Source organism: Nycticebus coucang, chromosome 5 (assembly GCF_027406575.1).
Source record: "Nycticebus coucang isolate mNycCou1 chromosome 5, mNycCou1.pri, whole genome shotgun sequence".
In the NCBI taxonomy this organism is placed as follows: Eukaryota; Metazoa; Chordata; class Mammalia; order Primates; family Lorisidae; genus Nycticebus; species Nycticebus coucang.
Window position 1 is genome coordinate 88,573,455 of NC_069784.1, and position 23,971 is coordinate 88,597,425.

Below are 23,971 nucleotides of genomic sequence, written 5' to 3' on the forward strand. Positions count from 1 at the left end.
GTCACCTCTTCATTCCCTGTTTCCTCCCCAGTGATCATTGTGAACAGCTGGGGTGTTCCTTCTAGATTTTTTAACACATACATATAAACATATGTGGTTTTTAAAAATAAACACATACAGGATCAACACTGCATCTCATTCATCTCAGCTTAATCTTTTTTTATGTCAGAATGGGTATTTTATTCTATGCAACACAGGTCTAGGGGTCCACTGTATCAATAAATCACAAATTACTTATCTCACCCCTTATCAATAGCCATTGTTGTTTCGCTTTTACTCTGATACGACAATGCTTTAATAAACATCTTTTTCATGCATTTTTTACATGTCCGTTTAATGTTCTATAAGTTAGATTCCTACAAGTGAAGCTGCTGAGCCAAAGAGGAAGCACATATAACATTTTGAAAAATAATGAAATTACCTTCTGGAAGATTGCACCAATTTACACTCCTATGGAGAGTGATTGGGTATATTCATTTCTCTGTAATCTCACTAATACACTGAACGTTGCCCAAGGCTTTAATTTTTGCACACCTTCTCTTTAAAACTTTTGCACTTCTTTTTTTTTTTTTTTGTAGTTTTTGGCTGGGGCTGGGTTTGAACCCACCATGTCCAGTATATGGGGCCCGCGCCCTACTCCTTGAGCCACAGGCACCACCCACTTTTGCACTTTTTAACATCTGGTGATACTGCACTTAGAGCCATATGTGCACTGGCTTTTTGTCCATCTTCTGTGAATTAACCCAGGCTCCTGTCCTCTGTCTTTTATCTCTCTTCACCCCCCAAGATCCTAGAGGTCCCCCCCCCTCACCATAGAAGGATACCAACACCAACACCCTCACCAACACAGAGAGCAAAGGGAAGGCAACCTGATGAAAGAAAGCAGGTCCTGAGGTAATAAAGACAGAAAGGTTTCCACTTGAGACACTTAGCCTTTTCAAGGAGCCTGCCCCCAGGGGCAATGCTTACCTCCAAAGACTGGATTGCTAATGAACGGTGCCATTTCAGGCTTCAACAACAGTAAAAGCATTTTCCAGGGGGAAGGTCTTTCTGGCACCCTTATTATAATATTGAGTCAATGCTTTTTTGGTCTATCATGATGAGGCTTTCTCCTGTTAGCAGGTAAAGTCAGCTGCATAGGACTATATCATGGAGCTTTTGCCTAAATATTCATACTTCCACACGTTAATCTAAGGAGTTAACCAGAAATGCAGATAAAACTTATATGCACAATGTTTGTCATAGCATTGCTTATTGGATCAGAAGCTGGAAACTTAAAATGTCTGACAACAGAGAATAGGCTGGTAACAATTTGGTAGATCCATCTTCTGAAATACAATGCATCATTTTTAAATAATGCTACAAGAAGTATACTCAATGTCCCTGGAAAGTATTCTAATTTTACATTAAATATATAAACAAAGAACAAATATCAGCAATAAATGTGTCAAATGTCAACAAGGCATTATTTTTGGGTGGTGAAAATATGGATACTTTTTCTTTTTTGAGCTTTAGGGCATATTTTAATTTTAGGGGTGACCAAATACTACTGTTACTATCAGGAAAAAAAATTGTTTTTTGAGATAGTCTCACTCTGCTGCTCAGGCTTGCGTGCTGTGGCATCAGCCGAACTCACAGCAACCTCAAATTCCTGGGTTCAAGCGATCCTCCTGCCTCAGCCTCCCCAGTAGCTGGGACTATCGGTGTGCACCATTACACCTGGCTAATTTTTCTATTTTTTTTGTAGATACAGGGTCTTACTACGGTGCACAGACCGGCCTCAAACTCCTGGACTAAAGCCATCATCCAACGTTGGCCTCCTGGGGTGCTAGGATTACAGATGTGAGCCACCATGCCTGGCCAGAAAAATTATCTTTGAAGGCAAATAGAGGATGTGAAAAAGTAGTTTATGGTATCATTCTCACAATTTATTTATTTTTAGCCTGTAAGTTACTGGGAAACACAGCCCTGGCCTTGCCAAGATTCAGTTCTCAGTGATTCATTCTTGAGGGAATCACACCCATCTTATTACTGGGCACTCAGAGCAGGCAGTGGCATCCACCCGCCCCCATCTGTTGGCTCCTCACATCTATTGACTGTGCCCTAGGTCTGCAGCTTTAGGCCTCCCTTTTCAGCCCAGGGCCTCATTCCCTGCCCCAGCCCTGTGGATTTCCCAGATCCTAGCCTCATTCCTGATCTCATTTTTTAAGTTGTATTTCTCTACCTTCTCTCTCTCTCTCTTTTTTTTTTTTTTTAAAGATGAGTCTTACTCTGTTGCCCAGGCTGGAGTACAGTGGCATGATCATAGCTCACTGCAGCCTCAAATTCCTTGGCTCAAGAGATCCTCCTGCCTCAGCTTCCCAAGTGGGTAGGACTATAGGTACACACCACTCTGACTGGTTAATTTTTAACTTTTTTGTAGAGATAGGGCCTCACTATGTTGTCCAGGCTGGTCTCAAACTGCTAGGCTCAAGTAAGCCTCTAACCCTGGCTTCCAAAGTTCTAGGATTACAGGCATGAGCCATCACACCCAGGTCCTCCCTTTCATTTTTTTTCAAAAAATTATGAATTACCGTATTGCTTCATTTACCTTAGGAAGCTTTATATTAAGTGTACAGTACCAATACATAACTTACAGTTGATTACGACATTTGTGTTTATGTCTATAATTTATTTTAAAGCTGGGCACCAGGCCTCTGGTCAGACTCTTCTTATACCACTTGAGACTAGCTTTGCTCAGTGTTTATTTGCTATGAAAAACATCACATTTCCTAGCCCTGTGTTCCATCTGTAAAGCCTTATTCTTTTCCAGTGGCCTCAGCAGAGATTTAACATCAAGAATGGTGATGGACCTTTTATGTCAAGCTAAGACTTTATTACTTTCAGAGAAGCTTACTGAACTGATACACATTATTCATTCACTCAGAAGTAGTTTATTGAAAGTCTAGTATATGCCAGGCCTTGTGCTAAATGCTAGGGAATTATGGGTTGAAAGTCCACCTGTGCAAAAGCTTACAGTCTGGAGGGGGAGAAGACAAGTATATTAGATGTCATACTGGTGTCAGTGTCCCAGCAGAGCCAGAGCACAAGGGAGACAGAGGGTCTAAAAGAGAGTGACCTGAAAAGGTTTCCAGAAGAGACACCTGAGCTAAGTCTTAAAAGATGTATGTGATGTTAATGGCATAACTCTGTCAATATAATAAAACTCGTCCATTTAGACACTTAAAATGGGTTAAGGGTAAACTTTACAGTATGTAAATTAGATCTCCTAATATTATTAAAAATTGTATAGAAACTGGCAAATGCACAAGAAGGGGAAGAGCATCCGGGATAGGAGAAAAGCACGGGTGGACGAATGGAGATGTGACACGGCGCGACTAGTCAACGCCTGCCAGTCCTTGGGTGCGGCTGGAACAAGGGTAGATGTGGATGACTTTTATCTCCAAAGAGGTTTAGGCAACAGAATCACAGGAGCTGTCAGTCTTCATGTGAATCCGAGTCTCAATGACACTCTGGGCACTTTCTGAGATTTGGGGGGGGAGATTTTTTGTATTTTACTAGCAGCCCTTTCTCTGCCAAGTCCTAGATGGGAAAGAAACATGAAGAGACAGAAGAACCTAGATGCCCAAGATTTAGAACAACAAATACGATTTCTAGAAATCGTTTGGGTCATCTCCTTGCCTCTAGGTAAGTTTCAGTTAAACTAACCCAGGCAGGGGAATCTGTTTTGTCATTAAAGTTTCCTAGAGAAGGAAGTTCCAAGTGAGACAGACTTTAGGCTTTAAAAAGCATTCTCTAAAGGCCCCGTGCCAGTGGAAAGCCCTGTGAGAAGCAGAATGGCCCCACCCTGTGTTCTGATCTGTCTGCTGATCTAGTGATGGGAATCATAAACTGTTTCCTCGGCCACCCAGCCCAGAATGTCCAGTGGAGCTGAAGGTCACTTACATGGCGCCTGGGGGTCAGGGTTTCCAGGACAATAGCAATGATAGTTCCTCGGAGCGTGTGGGGGAAGATTGGGAGGCAGCATCTGTGCATACACTGGATACCTCTGAGGTTCAAACTGATGGAACTCCCTGGACCTGAGAGGTCTAGGGGGGTCCTGGGGGTTGCACATGGAGGTGAGGGTCAGGGGCCTTTCCAGCTGCCTGATGCCCAGGATGTCCTGAGGTTGGGAATCATACCCTGTGTCTATCGTAGGCAGATCCAGGGCTGCTCGGTTTCTGTAGGGCTGGGGCCGTTGCACCATCTCTTGGCTGCTTCCCAAAGAGTCTGCTGAGGCATTAGGTAAACTTTGGTCTGATTTGTTTGAGTCATGGCCAGTGTCAGGAGAAACTGCTGAAAGCTGAGATCTCAGCCATTGATTTCGTTTTTCCATAAATGAAAACTGATGGTCTGGGGGGAGAGCTCCAACCACAGATTCAGACTCAGGCTTGCTGGTTGTAGAGGAGCCCAAGGGAAAATCTGTGCCTGGGTCTGCGTGTCTTCTGCAGAAGCTGTCTTCACTCTCCTCCAGAACTTTAGTGCGCAGGCAGGTGACTTGCTGGGACACAGGCTGCCGGCAATTTGCAAGTTTCAGGGGTAGAGCAGCTTGAGAAAGGTCTCCAGAGGAATAGTGAGAGGTTTGGGGTACAGACAAGCTGTTGGGCGCCATGTTTCTTATATTTGGAGCAGGTGGTTCTGATTCCTCTTCCAGGGAATATTCTGGGATTGGTTTCAGCAACTGACTTGGGTACGGTTCTGATTCATCAACCTCCACAGGAATGCTTCGGTTCATTCTAGTTTCTGGAACAAGAGAAAACATGACACAGCCTCAGAAGACAGATCAATTCCTGGAGTCCTCACTTTATGACCTTAAGGGACCTTATTCAGGATGTGGCTTAAATTAACAATAGTGTGACACTACTGTGTTCCTGAGCCCCAATCACATAGAATTGTTTACTTATCCTCCAGGCAAAAGCACTAATGCTTATTAAGATATTTTATCTGGAAGGCAATTCAAAGAATGTGGCTGGCCCATCCTGTGGTAGAAATCATTCACCAGCAAGAGGAAAACACAGGATGAAAATCAACTGCCAAGTACTGAGGAAAGAGAAATTAGCATAATGTGGGCTGCTCCTGTGTGTTTGGAATACATGATGAAATAAATCTCAGTAACTGATACGGGATGATCTCCAAGATATATCAAGTGATAAAAAAAAAAAAAGCAAGGTGCAGAGCAATGTGTATACTCTGCTTCTGTTTTGTGTGAAAAAAAAAGACAAGGCAATGGATGTGTATGTAAGTGTATATCTGTCTGTCTGTACACACAGACATTGGTACACTGCTTGCCTTAGAGGATGGAATTAAGCAGAGGCAGAGGAGTAGGAAGGAGAGCTTTCATCTTTTGACCTTTTACAATTTTGCTCCATTTGACTATAAGCAGTCCCTAGGTTATGAACAAGATAGGTTCTATAGGTTTGTTCTTAAGTTGAATTTGTCCATAAGTTAGAACAGGTACATTTACCTGTTACCTGTAATAGCCTCTGTTCGTAAGGGCAAGTCGAAAGTCAGTTGGGTGTTTATAACTTGGGGACCACCTGCACTGCCTAATTAAAATACACAAAAGTTAGTTGTTTTTTTTTTTGAGACAGAGTCTCTTTATGTTGCCCTTGGTAGAGTGCTGTGGCATTACAGTTCACAGCAACCTCCAATTGTTGGGTTTAAGCGCTTCTCTTGCCTCAACCTCCCAAATAGCTGGGACTACAGGTACCTGCCACAACGCCTGGCTACTTTTTTGTAGCAGTTGTCATTGTTGTTTAGCTGACCTGGGATAGGTCCGAACCTGCCAAGCTGGGTGTATTTGGCCAGCGCCGTAACCACTGTGCTACAGGCGCCAAGCCAAACCAAAGTTTTTTAAAAAACAAAACAAAGCCCAAGTATAAAACACATTGAAAAATAGTCATAATGACATTTTCCACTTAGGTCATGTGGAGGACTTAATTCCCTCTGGGCACTATTTGCAATGAAGGTGGCAACAACCATCTGGTTTGTGATGTGGCAGTTGAACTAGCAAGGCTTGCTAAACTTGCCTTTAACCTGTAGTCCAGGCAATGTTGCTTTTATCTACAAAAATAGAACTTTGAACCAACCTAGCAGAATGCGAGAGAAAACTAGCTTCCCCTTATCGTTAAGTTGGTTGAGATGGAGTGTCAGTTCAAAGGGCAGGAGAGAGGCAGGCTGGGGACAGAGGCTGCATGGCAGGTGTAGTAAAAGAGCCAGCCAGCAAGTGAAAAAGGAAACAAGATCCCAGAGGTTCATTCTGTGTGAGGCCTGCACATGGCATACTTCAAATACCAGGAAGAGAAGAGGGATTGCGTCTGGATTCATGTGCATTTCAACCACAAACATTTACTGAGAGGGCTTACTCTGCTTAAAGTCATAGAGAACCCAAATGCTTGTTCTAAGACAAGTGTTGAAGAACATGACTTCACTTTGTCTGTACCCAACACAACAGAATACAACAGCATTTTGAAACGCTCCCCCACCCTTTGCAGAGGTGGGGACAGCAGTTTGCTACCAAATGTATTTTAACTGCCTATGAAAAATGACCTCTCTGCTTCCAGCCAAATGAACACTTGGACATTTCTCTCACCTCACGTGCTATCAGGCTTACCCACCTGCTGCACAACAACACTTTTGCTGATACAAGGTACAGCAGGAAACTCCTTCAGTCTCTAATGACTGGCTGGCTCTCCCTCCTTCCTTGGACTTTCTCTCCCCCTGTCTCCTTTCTAGCCTGTGCTCTAGCCTTGCTCCTTAGCTCTGCAGAAGCGAGAGCTCATCACCTAGAAATCATGAAAATGAACAAGAACTAACCAAAAAAATAAACATTTTGACCTCGTATTATTTAAAAATGGTCACCATTCTTTTCCTTTCTTACGATTTTTTTTTTACAGCGACAAAATTGAATATGCCCTACAACATGCTCTTTTCAGCTGGCCAGGAAACAAAAGCTTTTTCTCAAGGGCTGGCTGAGTGTGGTGTAATCTCCCGCGTGCATCTGCCGGCCCACAGCTGAATGGGGGTGGAACGACACACAAAGTGAGCCAAGTAACGAGAGGACAGAACTCTACTATTTTCTTGTCACAGACTCATTTTCATTGCTTGCACTGCAGGTACAACCGTTTATATTTTCATATTATCCCTGGGTTTTCATATGTGAATACCTTCGAAGTGCTTCCTAACCAAAAAAACAAAGGTTGCAAATCCTGTTTTTTTAGCTGAGGGGCCTTCAGAGGCCTGGGGGAGGCTAAAAAAGAAACAGGTGGTGAGTGTGTTCATCTCCTATAACTGGAAATCTGAGGTCCATTCTGTGGTGGGGTTTCAACAGTTAAAACTGGTCTGAAAAAGAAGATATGGCCCTTCAGGTGCTAGTAAATAAGCCTGGCAATGAACAACCTATTAGTAAAACTATGAGATTACTAATCTTTAAAAACAAAATGGACCTTGATATTTCAAACATGTCACTATCAAATACTTAAACAACAAATAATTACTGAGCCCTACCATGCGTCCAACTATATGCTATGTGGCCCCCTTCTAAGGTATAAGCTCAAATGATTTTTTAAAACTTTTTACATGTCTAAAAGTAATACAAAACAAACAAACAAACAACAAATAAAAAAGTAATACAAAATCTAAGCGGTACAACACAGTATAAGGTCATCAGATTATTTCTGAAGACATATAAAACATTATTTATACCTTTAAGTTGCATATGATCCAGCTCAAGAGAGAAAACTAAAATACAGAAAAGGCCCTAAAGCCTTGGTGTGTGTTGTTCCCTCTTCATGGAAAACTCTTGTACGGTATTCATAATATACGCCAAGTATATATGCACTAAGTGTATCTCACACATGCAAACACCTAATAAATTCCTTGTTTCTTGCCTCTTCCCTCCCTCCAGAATGTAACTATCATGAGGGCATGAGTTTAGACTGTTCTATTCATAGCTATATTCTTAATACCTAGAAATGCCCCTGCGCATAGTAGGTGCTCAGTAAAGATTTGTTGATTGAAGGCCAGGCACAGTGGCTCACGCCTATAATCCTAGCGTTTTGGGAGGCCAAGGCAGGTGAATCCCTTGAGCTCAGGAGTTCAAGACCAGCCTGACCCCGTCTGTACTAAAAATAGAAAAACTAGCTGGGTGTTATGGCAGGCACCTATAGTCCAAGCTACCCAGAAGGCTGAGGCAAGAGGATTGCTCAAGCCTAGGAGTTTGAGGTTGCTGTGAACTATGACACCAGGGCACTCTACCCAGGGTGACAGTGAGATCTGGTCTCAAGAAAAAAAACAAAACAAACAAACCAAAAAGATATGTTGAATGAAAAGTGATGTTCTCTTAAATGAGAACATCAAGTTCCCCGTGGGGTAGGAAGGAGGGAGTGTCTGGTGGGCCTAGTCCTCGAGGCTCTTAAAATAACACACATGGGTAAACCTTCCCTCTTTTCTTTTTTTCCTCTCACAAATATTTATTGAATACCCGTTATGTGTCAAGCCTCCAAGGTAGATCTGAGCCATGACTAAGAGGTCCCACCCACAGACAGGGTTGACCACAGCCCTCATTGGTAGACTAAATCTCTCCTGGTTCCAGCAGCCTCTGTGATGGAACATCTGCTCTTCAGCGCCTCACAGAGAGGAGGTGAGGGTCTGTGCATCTGCAGAGCTTCGACCAGAATAAAAGAAAGTGGGGCATGCCTGCTGCTGCTACATGGCCCTCCCAAACCCAGACCCGTGCCAGAACTGGCAGGCCCTGGCCAACCCTGCCCACCTGCTGAGCCAGTCACAGAGAACAGTTACACACAAGGTCACATCAGGGAGCCATAGATTAGTGGGTTATGTTGGAGATGGCAGGGTTTTTTTTTTTTGGCTGGGGCTGGGTTTGAACCCGCCACCTCCGGCATATGGGGCTAGTGCCTTACTCCTTTGAGCCACAGGTGCTGCCTGGGGATGGCAGTTTTATCTGTTTTATCTTTAATATCAAAATGCAAAAATATGATGCATTTTTTTTAAAAAATCAGTAGCTCACCACTGCTAACCATTTCCATTGTCCCATTTTCTTCCAGGCCTTCTCCACATGCTGTCTGTGTGTGTCACCCTGGTGTGGCCTGTGCTCCAGCATCTAACAGCACCTGGAATGACGTGGGAAGTCTCTGCTTTCTAATCAGACTTAGGGACAAAGGAGGATAGAATCCTGCAGGGACCCAGGAGCCCTAGTACAGACCGTGGCCTGGATGGTCTCAGGTTCATCAGCACTGTGGCAAATCCCTCGGGAAAGGGAGAGGCTGGGGGGGGGGGAGGAAACTCAGGAGAGATTCTGACTCAGAATCCCCATCTGAGGTTCCCCATATGGAGGCCCAGGTCCTTCACCTAGAAACTCTGAAGTGAGTTATTGTCTAAGTTCCACAGGCAAATAGATTCTCTCAAATGTGGCTAAGGGATTCCGAATGTAATCTGCACAATTTGGCAACAACTATCAGAATTGTAAAAGCTTGTGCCCGTTGACCTAGTAATTGCACTTTCAAGCACTTCCTCTACACAGATATGTGCATGCTGTGTGTGAAGACACGCGATGCAGGAATGTTTATCATAGCAAAGACCAGAGACGGGCCACACGTCCATAAAGGTTCTGCTGGGTGTTTTTTTCTTGTTTTGTTTTCAGATAGTCTCTACCTGTTGTTTGGTGCTGTGGCATCATCATAGCTCTCAACAACTTCAAATTCCCAGTCTCAAGCAATCCACCTGCCTCAAACTCCCAAGTATCTGGGACTACAGGTGTGCACCACCATGACTGGAAAGGAGTTCTTGATATGGTGCTCAGCCTGGTCTAGAACTCCTGGCCTCAAGTGATCCTCCTGGCATCATACCCAGCGAAGGTTCTGATTTCTTAAACTATGTATTATTTGTACAATGAGTATGCTGCAGCCTTTAAAAGTATGAGGAAGTGCTATGTGAACTGAAATGTTACTGCCCCTAAGATGTATTGATCAATTTATTTATTTGGGGAGTTAAAGTCTCACTCTGTTGCCTGGGCTAAAGTGCAGTGGTGTCATCATAGCTCACTGCAGCCTCAAACTCTTGGACTCAAGTGATCCTCCTGCCTCAGCCCCCTGAGTGGCTGGAACTACAGGAGCGTACACAAGCGTGTACCACCATGCCCAACTAATTTTTGTATTTTTTGTAGAGAAGGGGGTCTTGCTGTGGTGCTTAGCTAATCTCAAAATCCTGGCCTCCAACAATCCTGCTGCTTTGGCCTCCTAAATGCTAGGATTACAGATGTGAGCCATCATGCCCAGGCTCTAAGATTTATTTTTAAGTTAAAAAAATAAAGAGAGCAGAACTGTGTGTAGGGTATGCCACCCTTTGTCTGGTCTAAGATGGTATATGCATCTGTCATCTCGAGAAATTAGAGTGGTTGCCTGGGAAGGGAACTGGATGACGCAGAATGGGGTAGGAGAGAGATTTGCTTTTCATAACATTTTATACTTTTAAGTTTTGTACCAATTGCATGTATATTTCCTTAAAAGATAAAAAAGGAAAAGGAAAATCTCCACTAGAGATTCTGATGTTCACAATGATTAAGAACCCAGGCAAATGAGGCGCTCAGGAGACCACCGGGGAGAGAACGAACATGTCTCTTAAAATACAAAAAACCCTTCAGCGGAGGGTGAGAACATTCGTCCAGGTAAGCACGGGTGGGCACAAGCTGGGAACAGAGGCTGGTCCCAGGAACAGAGAATTAGACAGAACCGTTGGGAAGGTGAGTCTGGTGCTCAGTGAACCCAGCTTCAGTAGCTGTTCTCCTCTGGAATGATACCGCCCTTTGGACTGTGAGCTGCCTTCTAGCTCTGGAGTCTGACCAACACCTTTCTTCGGCTCGCTCTGTCCGTTTCTGTCTCTCCCAGTCTTTCTCGCGTGTTGCTTCCTTTTTGACTCCCGGCCTGAGACCGTCCTCTGGCCTCCTCCCCTCTCCCCAGCAGCCTGGTCTTGCACATACAGTCTTCTCCTGTGACAATGCTCCCCTGGCGTCTCATTCACATAATTTCCCAAGCTTCGGCCCCTCTTGCTTTTTTTCCTGGGCTCAGCCGTCAGTCTACTCCCTTGGGCAGCTTCCCAGTCTGCTCATGTGTGTTCCCAGCAACATGTTCCTCCTCTAGCACATCCTGCCGGATGAGTTTCTCACAAGAGAAACTATTCGTCTTCACAGCACTATCTTTCTGATCTTATAGTTTATCAAAAAGCTTCTTTCTTCCCATCACAACTGCCTCCCTTGTCACCTCTCCCTCAGCCCGAGTGGGAAGCAGGTGTCTCTCAGGAGCACAGTAACAGATCTGATGCCCACCTTCACAGTGAACGGTGGCTTCTGCCTTCCAGATGGGCTTATCCTAAATCAATACATATTTCTAGGATGTGGGAAAATACACAGTGCTTAAATGCACAGGTTCTGGATTTGGACTCCCTAGGTTTAAATCCTCTCTCTGCCAGCTGCATAATTATATGTGTGACCTGGAAAAAATGACTTAACTTCTCTGGGCTCATTTTTCTCATCTGGAAGATGGGAAAAATAGCAACACTTGCCCCACAGGGGTGTTGTGAGGATAAAAAGATGATGTAAATAAAGTGCTGAATGTAGTGCTTGGCCCATATCAAGCTCTCAGAGAGCAAGGGTGGGCTATTCTGTTATTATTTTCACTGCAACAAGTGGTTGGCCTTTGGAGCTCTTTTTCTAGACTATGTTCTCTTGGTTTTTATACGGAAGTGCTAACACTGCTCTATGAAGCTAATGCATAGACACCATATCTTTATGAGTCATTTCTGGCAGAACACACATCATCTCAAGCCTAAGCCACAGGCAGGGCAAGTACTACCACTTTGCCATTCCCATTATGCAGAGGGTTAGATGTGTTAAGTAGCTTTTTCAATGTTACTTAACACAGGTGAAATCGATGAAGATTGGTGCAGCTAAGTTTAGCCTACAGATTTCCTAGCTCTTTCCATTAAACTATACAGACTGGGGTTGGCACACTTCTTCTGCAAAGGGCCACACAGTAAACAGTTTATGCTTTAAGGGCCACTTGTTGCCTCTGTCTCATATTCTGTTTTTTTTGGTAACAACCCTTTAAAAATATAAAAACTGGGGCTGGGCACAGTGGCCCACTCCTGTAATCCTAGCACTCTGGGAGGCTGAGGAGGGTGGATTGCCTGAGCTCATGGGTGGAGACCAGTCCAAGCCAGAGCAAGACCTCATCTCTAAAAATAGCCAGGTGTTGTGGCAGAGCCTATAGTCCCAGCTACTCTGGATACTGAGGCAAGAGAATCACTTGAGCCCAAGAGTTTGAGGTTGCTGGGAACTGTGACGCCAGGGCACTCTACCGAAGGCAACAAAGTGAGATTCTGTCTCAAAAATAAATAAATAAATAAATAAATATAAATTCTTAGCAATAGGCCAGTGCAGAAACAGGTCATGAGCTACCTTTGACCTGACGGTTGTAGTTCACAGCTGATGTAGATTACATTGACAAATCACAAAACAAACCTACTGAAATGGATATACTTAAAAAACCTTAGTCTTTATTAGAATCATTGTTAGTATTTATTGAATGGTTACTATGTGGTAAATGCTGTTTTAAGAGCTGTGTATGGATTAACTTAACCTTCATAGCTACATGACAGGCACCATTGTCAGTCAGTCTCATTTTACAGTTGGAGAGGTTAAGTAACATCGTCACATGGCCAGTAAGTGGCAGAGCTGGGATTCAAACCTAAGCAGGTCAGTCCCGTAGCCTGTGTACTGAACTGCTCGTATCTGGGGTCGGAGCTCTGACAGGTACTGCTGTTTGGGAGGGAAAAGGGGCAGGGGAAGTCACATGACCCTTAAAACTTCCAGAATAAACATGTTTTTAAGCCATTCACCTTGAGGCTAAGGAGGCAAGGAAACACGCCACCTGTACTCTATAAAAGATTGCCAGGCTAGAAACCCATAGTGGTTTTCCTCGTGCCGTTACAATAGAGGATATGGAGGAGACTGCAGAGGCATCTTGATTTGAGAAAAGCGCTTGATTGGATCTCATTAAATTTTAATCATAAACTGAATTCAAAGTAAATTGAAAACTGGTTGACAGAGCACAAACAAAGGGTGATGATAAATGGTGATGCATCTAGAGAAGGGATATCTTCCAGGGGATGACTCTGAGGCAAGGACGGATGGGATTTAATGAAGGTGTATGTCCCTGGAAGAAGACAAATAGCATCGCAAGGGCCAGAGGAAGGGCAGGAGTGAGCAGCCTGAGTAATTAATCAGCCGCATTAACAGCTCTCAAATAATCAGGGCTTGGTGTTCAGTGACTGCTTGGATTTTTTTTAAAGGTTTCTTTGGGTCAAAAATAGGGTTGAAGAGTCCTAGACACGCAGCAAGAATATATGAAGGGGGCATTTTATACGCGCGTGCGCGCGCGCACACACACACACATTTTACAGTTGGGAAGATCCTCAGATCCCATTTAGATCAGATACTTTCACTTACAGATTCTCAAGGTTTTACATCATTCCCCAAGAGTAATTTTTTTATAAGTGTCTAAAAGTCCTGGATTTTAAAAAATCTTTAAACTCATTAATGTTCTTTGTTTACTGCCCAAATGCATGCTAACTTTCATACCATCGGTTTGCTTAGTGGAAGGTTGGTTTTGAGTGAACTGTTTGGCCTTGACTCAAAGTCCAGGGAACAAACACTTCCAAGTATACTTGCAGAATTTCCCAGAGAAGTTCTTCCATTAGGTTTGCCAGAGGATTTGAAACAGGGGTGAGTCCTGGAGACAGGGGAACGTTGCCTGGCTCTGGGCGGTAACCCTGCACGGTAAGAGTCACATCAGGCTGAAGGCAGCGCAGCGTGGGACTCCTCCAAACTACTAAACTGAGGAGGACGTGGACTAATGGGAACACACTGACTCCACCACGTTGGAAATTGTAATAAACATTCAAGAGAACAACCTCAAACTAGGCCATGGTTTTTGTTGGTTGTTTTTGTTGTCATCATTTTGGTTTTTGTTTTGTTTTTCAGATAAGATGGTTTCTCTCAGCACACATTTGTCATCCCTAATTCAGTCCAGGCCACAGAGTAAAGGAGAGGAAGAGGGTAGAAAGAAAAAATGGGGACAGGAAGAGGAAAGGATAAAGAGGAAGACAGAAGAGGAGAAAAGTAAGTAGGACAACCTTGACGGAAGTTCCCTTTATTTGCCCGTTATTAGTGGAGGAGAGAGAGAGACGTATTTAAATTGTAACTTGTAGGTATCACTGGGTAGAGGGAGGTAAAAGGTAAGAGTCTTATGGGGTAAGCCAGTTGGCCAGGAAGAGTTTGGGCAGACAACTTAGAATAGGAAGGAAGTTCAGAGATGAGAGACCTGCTGACCCTGGGAGGAGGAAAAAGGAAAAACAGCAGAGCCCTGAGTACAGGGAAAGAGTGAGGCAGAAAGGAGCTGAGTATCCCTCATTGCTGAGAGAGCTGCCAAGACCCCAGGCAGCCTGGGTCTGTGGAGTAGAAGTTGGGGGAGCACATGGGCTGGAGGCTCCAAAATAGCTTGATTTCAGCTGCCTTACCAGGGAACCAAGCCAAACTGGCACAGCTCTCAGGACCACTGTGTGGATGGAAGCCTGCCCTTCCCCAGCTCTGGTATCTGGGAAGGTCACTGCACACATCCAAGTGCACACATGGGCACAGCGAGCTGAGCGGTCGGTCGCCAGCACACGTGGGCTCCTGGGAGCCCTGCTGGACACAGGCGGCAAAGGAAGTCAGTGGGAGAAAGGACAGCCTGGGTTTTAAGAACTAAAAGTATCTCGGTGTTAACAATGCATTGGGAAGAAGTAGGAGAGGCTGAGGGGGACACCTTCTTGATTCTGATCCTCAGTTGCCGTCTCTGTCTCACAGAAGGACCACAGGATTGTTTTGTAAGGACATGAGATCAAACAGTAGGGGTCATTTCATGGATCTGAAAGGATTTGAGTTGAATGTGCCTCATCTGTGCTCCCTTCTTTTCCTGCAGCAGTTGCCTGCAATTCACACATGTTTTTAAAGGCTAATCTAAAATTGCCTGCAGCAGAAAAATGATTTGAATTCAGGATATTTCTGAGATTTCCATTTTGTGATGTGTAAAACATAGATTTAATTTAGACAAACCACCCTATCATAATCTATCTTTCTGAATGCCTGTTAAAGGATGCCTGCAAATATGACTATCTTCTCTTCTTTTTATTTTCAGAACATTTGAAAGTTACTAACTCCTTAATCCTGGGAGAAGCAGGCTCATTTTCTGTCTTTATATCCTCCAAAAATGAGTATCCCCAAGTTAAGAGGCCTTCTCTCCAACATCTTGGCGCATTGCTCTGACTTCATTCCCAGTTAGCCCACCTCATGCAAAGAACAGAGCAGATAACCACATTATCCATCTCTTGATGCTCTAGGAGTGTGGTTGCAGCTCCAGGCTAAGAATGAGGGTAGGGTGGCCTTTAAGGATCAAGGCTACAATGGCATCTGGACAATAGTTAGCTTGATTTCAGAGAATGGTGCATTGTTATTTGAAAATATAATCAGGAACTCATTGCAGGTGAAACATCTTGAAACTCCTGTCCTCTCATCTCAAGGAAATAGAAACACCTAAAAACATTACAAAGCACTACAACAGGACCTTAATATCTCACAGACCAGCAGTGCCAATCAGCCTGTATCAGTTAGCCAGAGCTTGTCTGAACTGTATTGATTGTAATGTCCCCCCTCCCTCACCCCCTGCAAACAATAACAAAACCAAAAAGTAGTGGTTTAGAAAAGGTTAAGGATTCGGTGTATCTGCCATCTAATAATGTGTGTGCTAATCATAGTCATCACCCTTACATGGTATTAGGATGTGTTTCACAGTTCCCTTTCCCCTCCCATCAAAGTCCCCCACACAGTGACTGGTGGAGGAGTTTCCAGCTCCAGCTATGTCAGTAACTCTTGGCTTCTGGAGCCCGGCTTGCATGCCAGTTCTCTGGCCGGCCTTGATGCTGTGGGCAATGCACAGGATGATTCTGGGTAACCCAAATGGGACATGAACTCACTCAAGAAATTCCCAGTTTTCTACTATTTGGTTGCAACCAATCATAACACTAGGATTCCAGGCAGCCCTCCCGCAGAGCCCATGTGCTCCCAGGCTTTTCCCAGGTTTCTCTGCCTTTTGCCCTGACTGGGGCTTCACCTTTTGCCTTGAGAGCAGATGAGTGAAACAGAAATCAAAGGAGCTTATACCAGAGGAGCCTGAGCACCCATGAGGTTTCGGTAGTTTGCTGGGCTCTCAGGGATAGAAAACTATTAAGGAACAAAGTCCTCTTCCTTAAAGGGCTAACCAACTGGTAGTGGGAGGTAAAATTATTTTATGTGAATAATCAGTCAACAAAACAAGTCTTCTAAGACCACCCATTACGACTGCCCTCTGGGACTACCCTGGCCTTATTTTGCTAGAAGGTAATTTAGACATAATCATGTTAGTCTCCCCCTGCTCCCCAACACATGCACTTCACTGATGAAGAAATCCAGGCCTGAGGAGCCAAAGTGAATTGCCTAAGTCACAAAACCACAAAAAGTGGAGTAACTGGAAACCAAGTTTCTTGTCCTTTTAAAAAATTATTTATTAGCCTCTTTTCTTCTGTTGTTAAAAAAAAAACAACTCCCTATTATAGCTAAGAGACCATCTTGAACTTGAAAGTCACAAGAAGCTTGATGAGCTTCTAAAATCAAGTACTAGCATTTCTCCTCTTGTTTTCCCCAAAGACACTGTCCAATGCCAGCAAATGTCAGGGTTGCTTGAGAGGGATGAGGGCTGTGGGAGAAGGAGTAGGGAGGCAGCTCACAGCCAGCGCAGAGCTCAGCAGAACTTCCTGGCCCAAGAATGGGGTGTTAATTTTTTTTTTTTTTTAATTTTGCCTGCACGGAAACAGGGATTGGGAAAACTTGGAAGTTCTCCTTCCCACTCTGCCACTGACGTGTTTGGGGGGCTGGAAGTCAATTACTTAATCCTCGCCATCCCTGACTCCCTTCTTGAAGTGGGGCTTGAATTCTTGATTGAAACTTGTGGAGACACTAAATATCCAAACAAATGGTTCCCAGGCAGCTCCGATTGTACCAGTGCACGGAGCCTCCTGTCCTCAAAGAGTTAACCTGGGCTCGGCTTGCCTGCCTGAAATACTAAACCCCCAACACTCTCTTGCAGCAGAAACTTAACTGTCATTTTCTCAGCCCAAGCTGGTCTCTGCGAGCAAGAGAAAAGTGGGGAAAAAAAAACAGAACATTTCAGTAAAGGAAACAGAACCTTTTGGAAAATAGGTCAGAGGTTACGAAATAAGACTAGGCAGGTGGTAACTCTGAGCACCTTACCTTAGACCCACCAAGGACAGACAGACCAGGCCTCGGGGTGGTCACGGCACGTCTCTCCACCTGGGGTAGTTCTCAGCCTCCCTCTCCAGGCCCAGGTAAGTAGTAGAACAGGCTCCGAAGCAGGAAGTGGAAGCTGTATGCAAATTTCTACAGAGGCTAGGAAGCCTCCAGCTCAGAATCTCCTGTGGGCAGTGAATCAACAGCTAAGTCACTTTATTTCTTGAAACAGAAACCTCCTTCATTCACTAGAAAGGGCCAGTGACGAATTAGGCGGCATTTTTGTTTTCACCACTCAGCTAGGAAGCTACCGAGGAATGTCCCGGCCCCTTGTTATCTCTGTGCTATCTCTGTGCGCTCACCTGAGAGGCTGTCGCAGGGAAGGTGTTTGAACTTGAGCGTTAAGATCCTTATTCACTAGCACCTCCAAAAGAGGAGACTCGCAGATAAAGGGAGGAACATAAAGCAACAGCTTCCTTCTATCTCATCTAACTGCTTAAAAGTTTGCTGCTGGTGACCACGGAGGGGGACTCCCTGCCCACACTCCTGCACTCACGGTACGCAGTGCACCCATGTGCACAGCCACATGTAGTCCCCTTGTCAGGCTTGGAAAAGTGGCTGATTTTAAGACACAGACATGCACACACATTATCCTCCTCTTGCTGCATTGTCCGTAACCTCCAGTTTCTTTCCTCCCTCTCTCTTCCCCCTGTTTAATCCGTAGTCCACAGAATTTACGGCCGGAGGAGATACCCTGGGCAGGATGACGCCACAGCTGCGCGTGTGCATATATAAAAACAGTTGCCTTCCGGGGCAGCAGAGGGTGATGGCAGCTGTGTCAGTGGGAGCTTTGCAGTCAGAAAGACCTGAGTATGAACTTGGCCATGCCACTGGCCAGCTGGGAGTCCTGGGCCGGCTCACTGTGCTCTGGGGGCTGAACTTGTCTGACTGTTGAAGAAGTCACAGGGTCAGCCGGCTCAGCTGGCTATCTCTCTGCCTTCATGCAGGAGATAGCCCGAGAGGCTCCCTCTCCAGATAGGGCCAGGTTCTCCCCAAGCAGGACATGGGAAGCAGGTTATTCTATGTTTTATAAGCTGGGAAATTGTGGCTTGTTTTAAAAATACCATATGCAGGTTATATACATCTTGGTATATATATATCTTCTTATAATAGAATATGATACAGCTAAGAAAAATCATACATTTTTATGTATGTATTTCTATGAACAATCATGGAAAGTAGCTCTGAGACATTATTTAGTGGAAAATATTATTTTTGCCAGTCTATGAGACAAATACACATACACATGTATGTACATAGCTTTGCATTTGTTCACCGCTGGTCCCCAGCACCTAACACACTGGCAATCACCGCATGTTGTACAATGGCAGGATAGAAATGTCTGGAAGGATGTATGCTGAACTGGCCACTTCAAGGGAATGCAATTGAGGGAAGTGAGAATGGAGGGCTTTTATAGATACTCCTATAGGGGCTGGTTTTTGTTTTGTTTTGTTTTGTTTTGTTTTTTGAGACAGAGCCTCAAGCTGTCACCCTGGGTAGAGTGCTGTGGCATCACAGCTCACAGCAACCTCCAACTCCTGGGCTCAAGCGATTCTCTTGCCTCCACCTCCCAAGTAGCTGGGATTACAGGAACCTGCCACAACACCGGGCTATTTTTGGGTTGCAGCCGTCATTGTTGTTTGGCGGGTCCAGGCTGGATTCGAACCCGCCAGCTCAGGTATAAGTGGCTAAGGCACCACTTGAGCCACAGGTGCCAAGCCTATAGGGGCTGTTTTATTCCTTTTTCCCACAATAACACACAGAATATTTTCTTTCTTTCTTTCTTTTTTTCATATTTGCAGGACACTGCAAGATATGAAATTCCACATAGAAATAAACCCTTTCAGAGGATAGGCTCCATACATTATGTATGTACAGTTTGGAACTGTTCAAGTTTAGTTTTGTTGTAAAAAGTGCTAGAATAACAAACTACGTTTAAAAAGAGTTCATAGTAGAGAAATACTAAGATAAACTTATACCAAACACAGTACACGACAACTTTGTGCCTCAGCTATACAATCTAAAAGTCAAAAGTCCCAGGAGTCCCATCCTGAACTTGGAACGTATAGCCTTCAGAGGTAGTTTCTGGTACTACATTTTGATCCTCCTCTTCCTTTACAGAGAAATACTTCTCAATCAAGTTTAATGAAGCCTTACACAGACTCATTTTCATGGTTTTGTAGAGCTTCAATTTTGTCCAAACCTCCACATTCTTCAATCATTATACTAAGTTTCTCAGTTTCACCTAGTTTTTCAGCAGCCTGAAAGATATTTGAAATGGCATCCAGAATAACCAGAATAATTTTGGTATCTTTTGCAGTTAAGAGGTTCATCAATGGTTCTATTATGCCACAATGAACCAGGTATACAATCTGTTCAACTGTTCCACCACGTGAATAGTTGGTCACAGCCCATACAGCTTCCTTCTGTGTCTTAAAGTCTGCCTTGGAGAGAACACCAACAGGTAATGGGACTAGTCCATGATTCACAACTTGCTGCATCTGGTCCTGACAGCCAGCTGTGATGTTTGACATTGTCCATGTAGCTTCCTTTTGAACGTTAGTTTTGGGGTTGGTCAGCAGGCTGGGAAAGACAGTAAGTGCTCCTGCATCAATTACAACCTGAGTCTGTTCATCTGTCCCAGTGACAATATTCCCTATGGCTCTTAGTGCAGGAGTCACAATTGGCAATTCGGTAGCTCCCAAAAGCTTCACAAGTTGGGGCACAACTCCTGTTTTCACAACCATTTCAATCAGTTCATTTGGACCATCAGTAAAGTAAGAAATAGCCCAGCAAGTATCTGCTAATACCTTTGGATCATCATGATGCAGGAGACGCACTAAAGTAGGAAGAATCTGTTCCACAGCATCTAATGGGGTGCGGGATTCTTGTTGCGACAAAGGTTTGAAAGTGCCCAGTAAGATAGTAAGTAACCACATGATAAAGATGACATATCAGGAATAGCTAAAAGAGCCAACAGTGGGTCAACTGCACCATACTTAGTAACCAAGTCTCGGAAAACTGAACCATCACCCACAATGTTTCCTAGAGTCCACACAGCTTGTTCACTGATAGGAGCATGGGGAGATGCCAACAGAGAAATGAATGCTGGAATAGCACCTCCATCTACCACAGCCTTAGTCTGTACTGATGTCCCAGAAGCAATGTTAGTTAGTGCCCAAGCAGATTCAAATTGAATGGGACTACAATCAGTTCTACCCAAGAAGGACACAAATTTTGGGATCAAACCAGCTGAAATTATATTGTCGAAGGGGGGCTGTTTTTCTCTAGAAAGTAGTTTCCTGGCAGCCTGAGTAGCTTGGAGCTGGTTTTCCCTATTGGTGCTGTTTATACCTTTGACAATGTCATCCACAGACCAATTTACAGCACCCTGGTTGTTTCAGTTTTCCTGCAGTGGAGAAGTAGCATCAGCAGGAAAAGAGCTTACATTTCTCCTTTTCAGCATCTGGTCTTCCTTAGCTTTCCTCAACTCCACCTTAACTTCTATTCGGCATCGCCTCATTTCTGTACTGTCTTTTCCCTTGTTCTTGAACCTGTTAAGTCGGGCAGCTGGCGAATTAGCATTCTCATTGGTGGACATGGTTAGGAGACAAAGGGAGCTAGCTGCACAGCTAGCTCAAGCTTCCACAGGAGGTGGTGCGGGACTCAGAAGATCTGGGTCGGCTGCCCTGGAAACGTCCACCGCAGCTCCAGAATATTTTCATTAAAAAGAATAAAGTTGGTCGGGCATGGTGGCTCACACCTGTAATCCCAGCTACTCGGGAGTCCCAGGTGAGAGATGTTAGGGTGGAAACTTACTAGGTATTCACTGCAGGTTGGAGAAAGAATTCTCACACAGTGATTGGGATAGAAAGAAGTAGAAAGTTTATTTTCCAGAGAGAGAGAGAAGAGACAGAGTGAGTGATCATGGCACAAAGAGAAATGAATGAAAATGCTAGGCAGCGGAAGAAAAGCAGGGATGGTGTTTTATTTATTTATTTATTTATTTATTTATGTTTGAGACAGCCTCACTTTGTTGCCCTTGGTAGAGTGCTGTGGCTTCGTAGTTCACAGCAACCTCAAATTCTTGGGCTTAAGCTATTCTCTTGCTTCAGCCTCCCAAGTAGCTGGGACTACAGGCGCCCAACTATTTTTAGAGATGGAATCTCACTCTTGCCCAGGCTGATCTTGAACCCGTGAGCTCAGGCAATCCATCCACTTCAACCTCCCAGAGTGCTAGGATTACAGGTGAAGGATGGTGTTTTAAAGGGTAAAAATGTTTTTTTCCCCCCTGGCTTCAGCAGACAGATAACAGAAGTGTTAGCAAAGAGGTTGCAGGTGTTGTTTTTGGCTTATCTCAGTCCTTGGAATCTGGTGCTGGCAATAACTGAGGCAGAGAGATGGAGCAGGGAGCTCACGCCCCTACTGTCTGCTTAAGACTCTTCAAGGCTGGGTGGCACCTGTGGCTCAAAGGGGTAGGGCGCTGGTCCCATATGCCGGAGGTGGTGGGTTCTAAACCCAGTCCTGGCCAAAAAAAAGATAAAAGACTCTTCAAGGCTAAGAAAGAACTCATAGAGGTAATGTGTTAGGCGTTTTAATTAAACAAAACAAAAGGGGTAGTTCTGTTGTGAGTTTTCTCTTCAGAGGGGAAATTATGTGCTGTGAGTTTATTTATCTTACTTTCTAGTTTGATAGGGTAAGACTGCCTTTCAGGAGGATCACTTGAGACCAGCTTGGGCCATAGTGAGACCCTTTCTCTACAAAGAAAAGGGAAAAAAAGAGTATTCAGGTGTCATGGTGCATTCCCGTAGTCCTAGCTCCTCAGGAAGCTGAAGCAGCAGGATCACTTGAGCTCAGGCATTCGAGGCTTCAGTGAGTTGGGATTGCACCACTATACATCAACCTGGATGAAAGAATGTGACTCCATCTCAAAAAAAAAAGTTTTTTTAAAAAATAGTATTTATTACTTTGGCTGTGAACTTTCTGCTTCAAAATTATATTACGTTCATCTTTTTAAAGGTAGGAAAAGAGAGCATTCTCAGTGGGACAGTTGGAACAGGATTTCTTGAAAAAAGTATCAATATTAGAAGATGAGAACCGAAATGAACAGCAAGGGGAGGAGCTGGGAGAGAGCTAGGGAAGGGGGTGGAAATAGTTTTCGTTTCCCTAGATGCCCTTAAATGGATTGGGAAAAGTCTCAAAGATGCTCTGACAAGAACCACCTTTGGAATGCAACCCATTAGGAAGAAGAAGGGGAACTTTTTCCCAGTTTTCCACTGTTTTTCTGGGTGTGAGGCCTAGAGGCCCCTTCAGAACAGCAAGTGCTGAAGCGGGGCTTTAATGGCTGGTAGCTGAGCCTTCCTCCTGCCTAACTTTATCCTGAGTACAATGCAGGCACTGGGGGAATGAACTAATGGCTCCTTCTTAGGAGCTTCTGTCTGGGGCCCCTTCTGAAAAGTAGCCTGAGGACGGAAACTGTTTAAAAAGGGTGTCCTGGATGAGAAAATCCCATCTGAATGTGGACAGACAGTAGTAGTGAAGTAGGAATGACCAGGGCCATGCCAGAGAGTCAGGAAGCCAACACCTCCCACCCCCAGGAGCTGCTCATTGGCTTTCGGCTGAACCCATCCAGCCTTAGTTGCCATCACAGGAGGGCAACTGTTCACTGAGGACTACCATACACTGCCTGGGAGCACATCTAATCCTCAAACAATCCTGTGAGGTTGCAGGTGTCTGTACTGAGTATACTGTCATTCTCCCTTCACCTTTGCAGGAGCTGAGGCTCAGAGACACTGTGCAACCTCTCCAGAGTCACCCAGCTAGTCTGCAGAGAAGGATTCAAGCCCAGAGCTGTCTCACGTCCCTCTCCCTCCATTGGCCTGTTGTAGCTTGTCCTTCCTACAGGCTTGGGTGGAGCACAAGTAACTTGCTTTCTTTGCACAAATGTTGACAATGCTCAAGAAGGAAGAAAAGGCGTAGATAATAAAAGGGTGGGGCTGTGACTGTGCCAGTCATCCTGGTGCTGTGTTGATACGGTGCCAGTTGCTGTATAAATATAATGAGTAGTCAAGATATGGGTCAGCTCTCTCCCTCCTGTTGAAAGTCAAGAAGGGGAGGATTTGTTTAAGCTAGATTCTAGAATTTGCTCAGTGTATTAATCAGAGAGATAGAATTAATAGAATATAGATACAGGTATATGAGAGGGGATTTATCAAGGAGATTGGTTTATGTGATTGTGGAGGCTGAGAAGTCCACGACAGGCTATCTGCAAGCTGGAGATGCTGGGATGCTTGTGGCAGGGCTCAGTTCAAGTCTGAAGTCCTCCGAACTCAGGGAAGCTGATGGTTGAGCTCTCAGTCTAAGGGCAAAGGCCTGAGAACCCAGGAAGCCACTGGTGTAATTCTTGGAGTCTAGAAGGAGCCTGGAATTGTTGTTCAAGGACAGGAGAGGAAAAGTGTATCCCAGTGTCTGCCTGTA

General features: G+C 44.5%; 1 protein-coding gene and 1 pseudogene across 1 annotated transcript in view; both read right to left on the reverse strand.

Moving 5' to 3' along the window:
- Window positions 1-17,740, reverse strand: part of TRAF3IP2 (TRAF3 interacting protein 2) — a 43,491-nt gene extending 25,751 nt beyond the window's left edge. The window contains exons 1-2 of the mRNA XM_053590626.1: window positions 17,438-17,740; window positions 3,946-4,782 (exon numbers count right to left, since the gene is read on the reverse strand). Coding sequence (XP_053446601.1) covers window positions 3,946-4,774 — 829 coding nt within the window. The 5' untranslated portion in view covers window positions 4,775-4,782; window positions 17,438-17,740. The remainder of the gene's footprint in view (window positions 1-3,945; window positions 4,783-17,437) is intronic.
- A 1,774-nt stretch (window positions 17,741-19,514) lies between these two features.
- LOC128585604 (importin subunit alpha-1-like) lies at window positions 19,515-21,095 on the reverse strand (annotated as a pseudogene).
- Window positions 21,096-23,971: the final 2,876 nt, after the last annotated feature.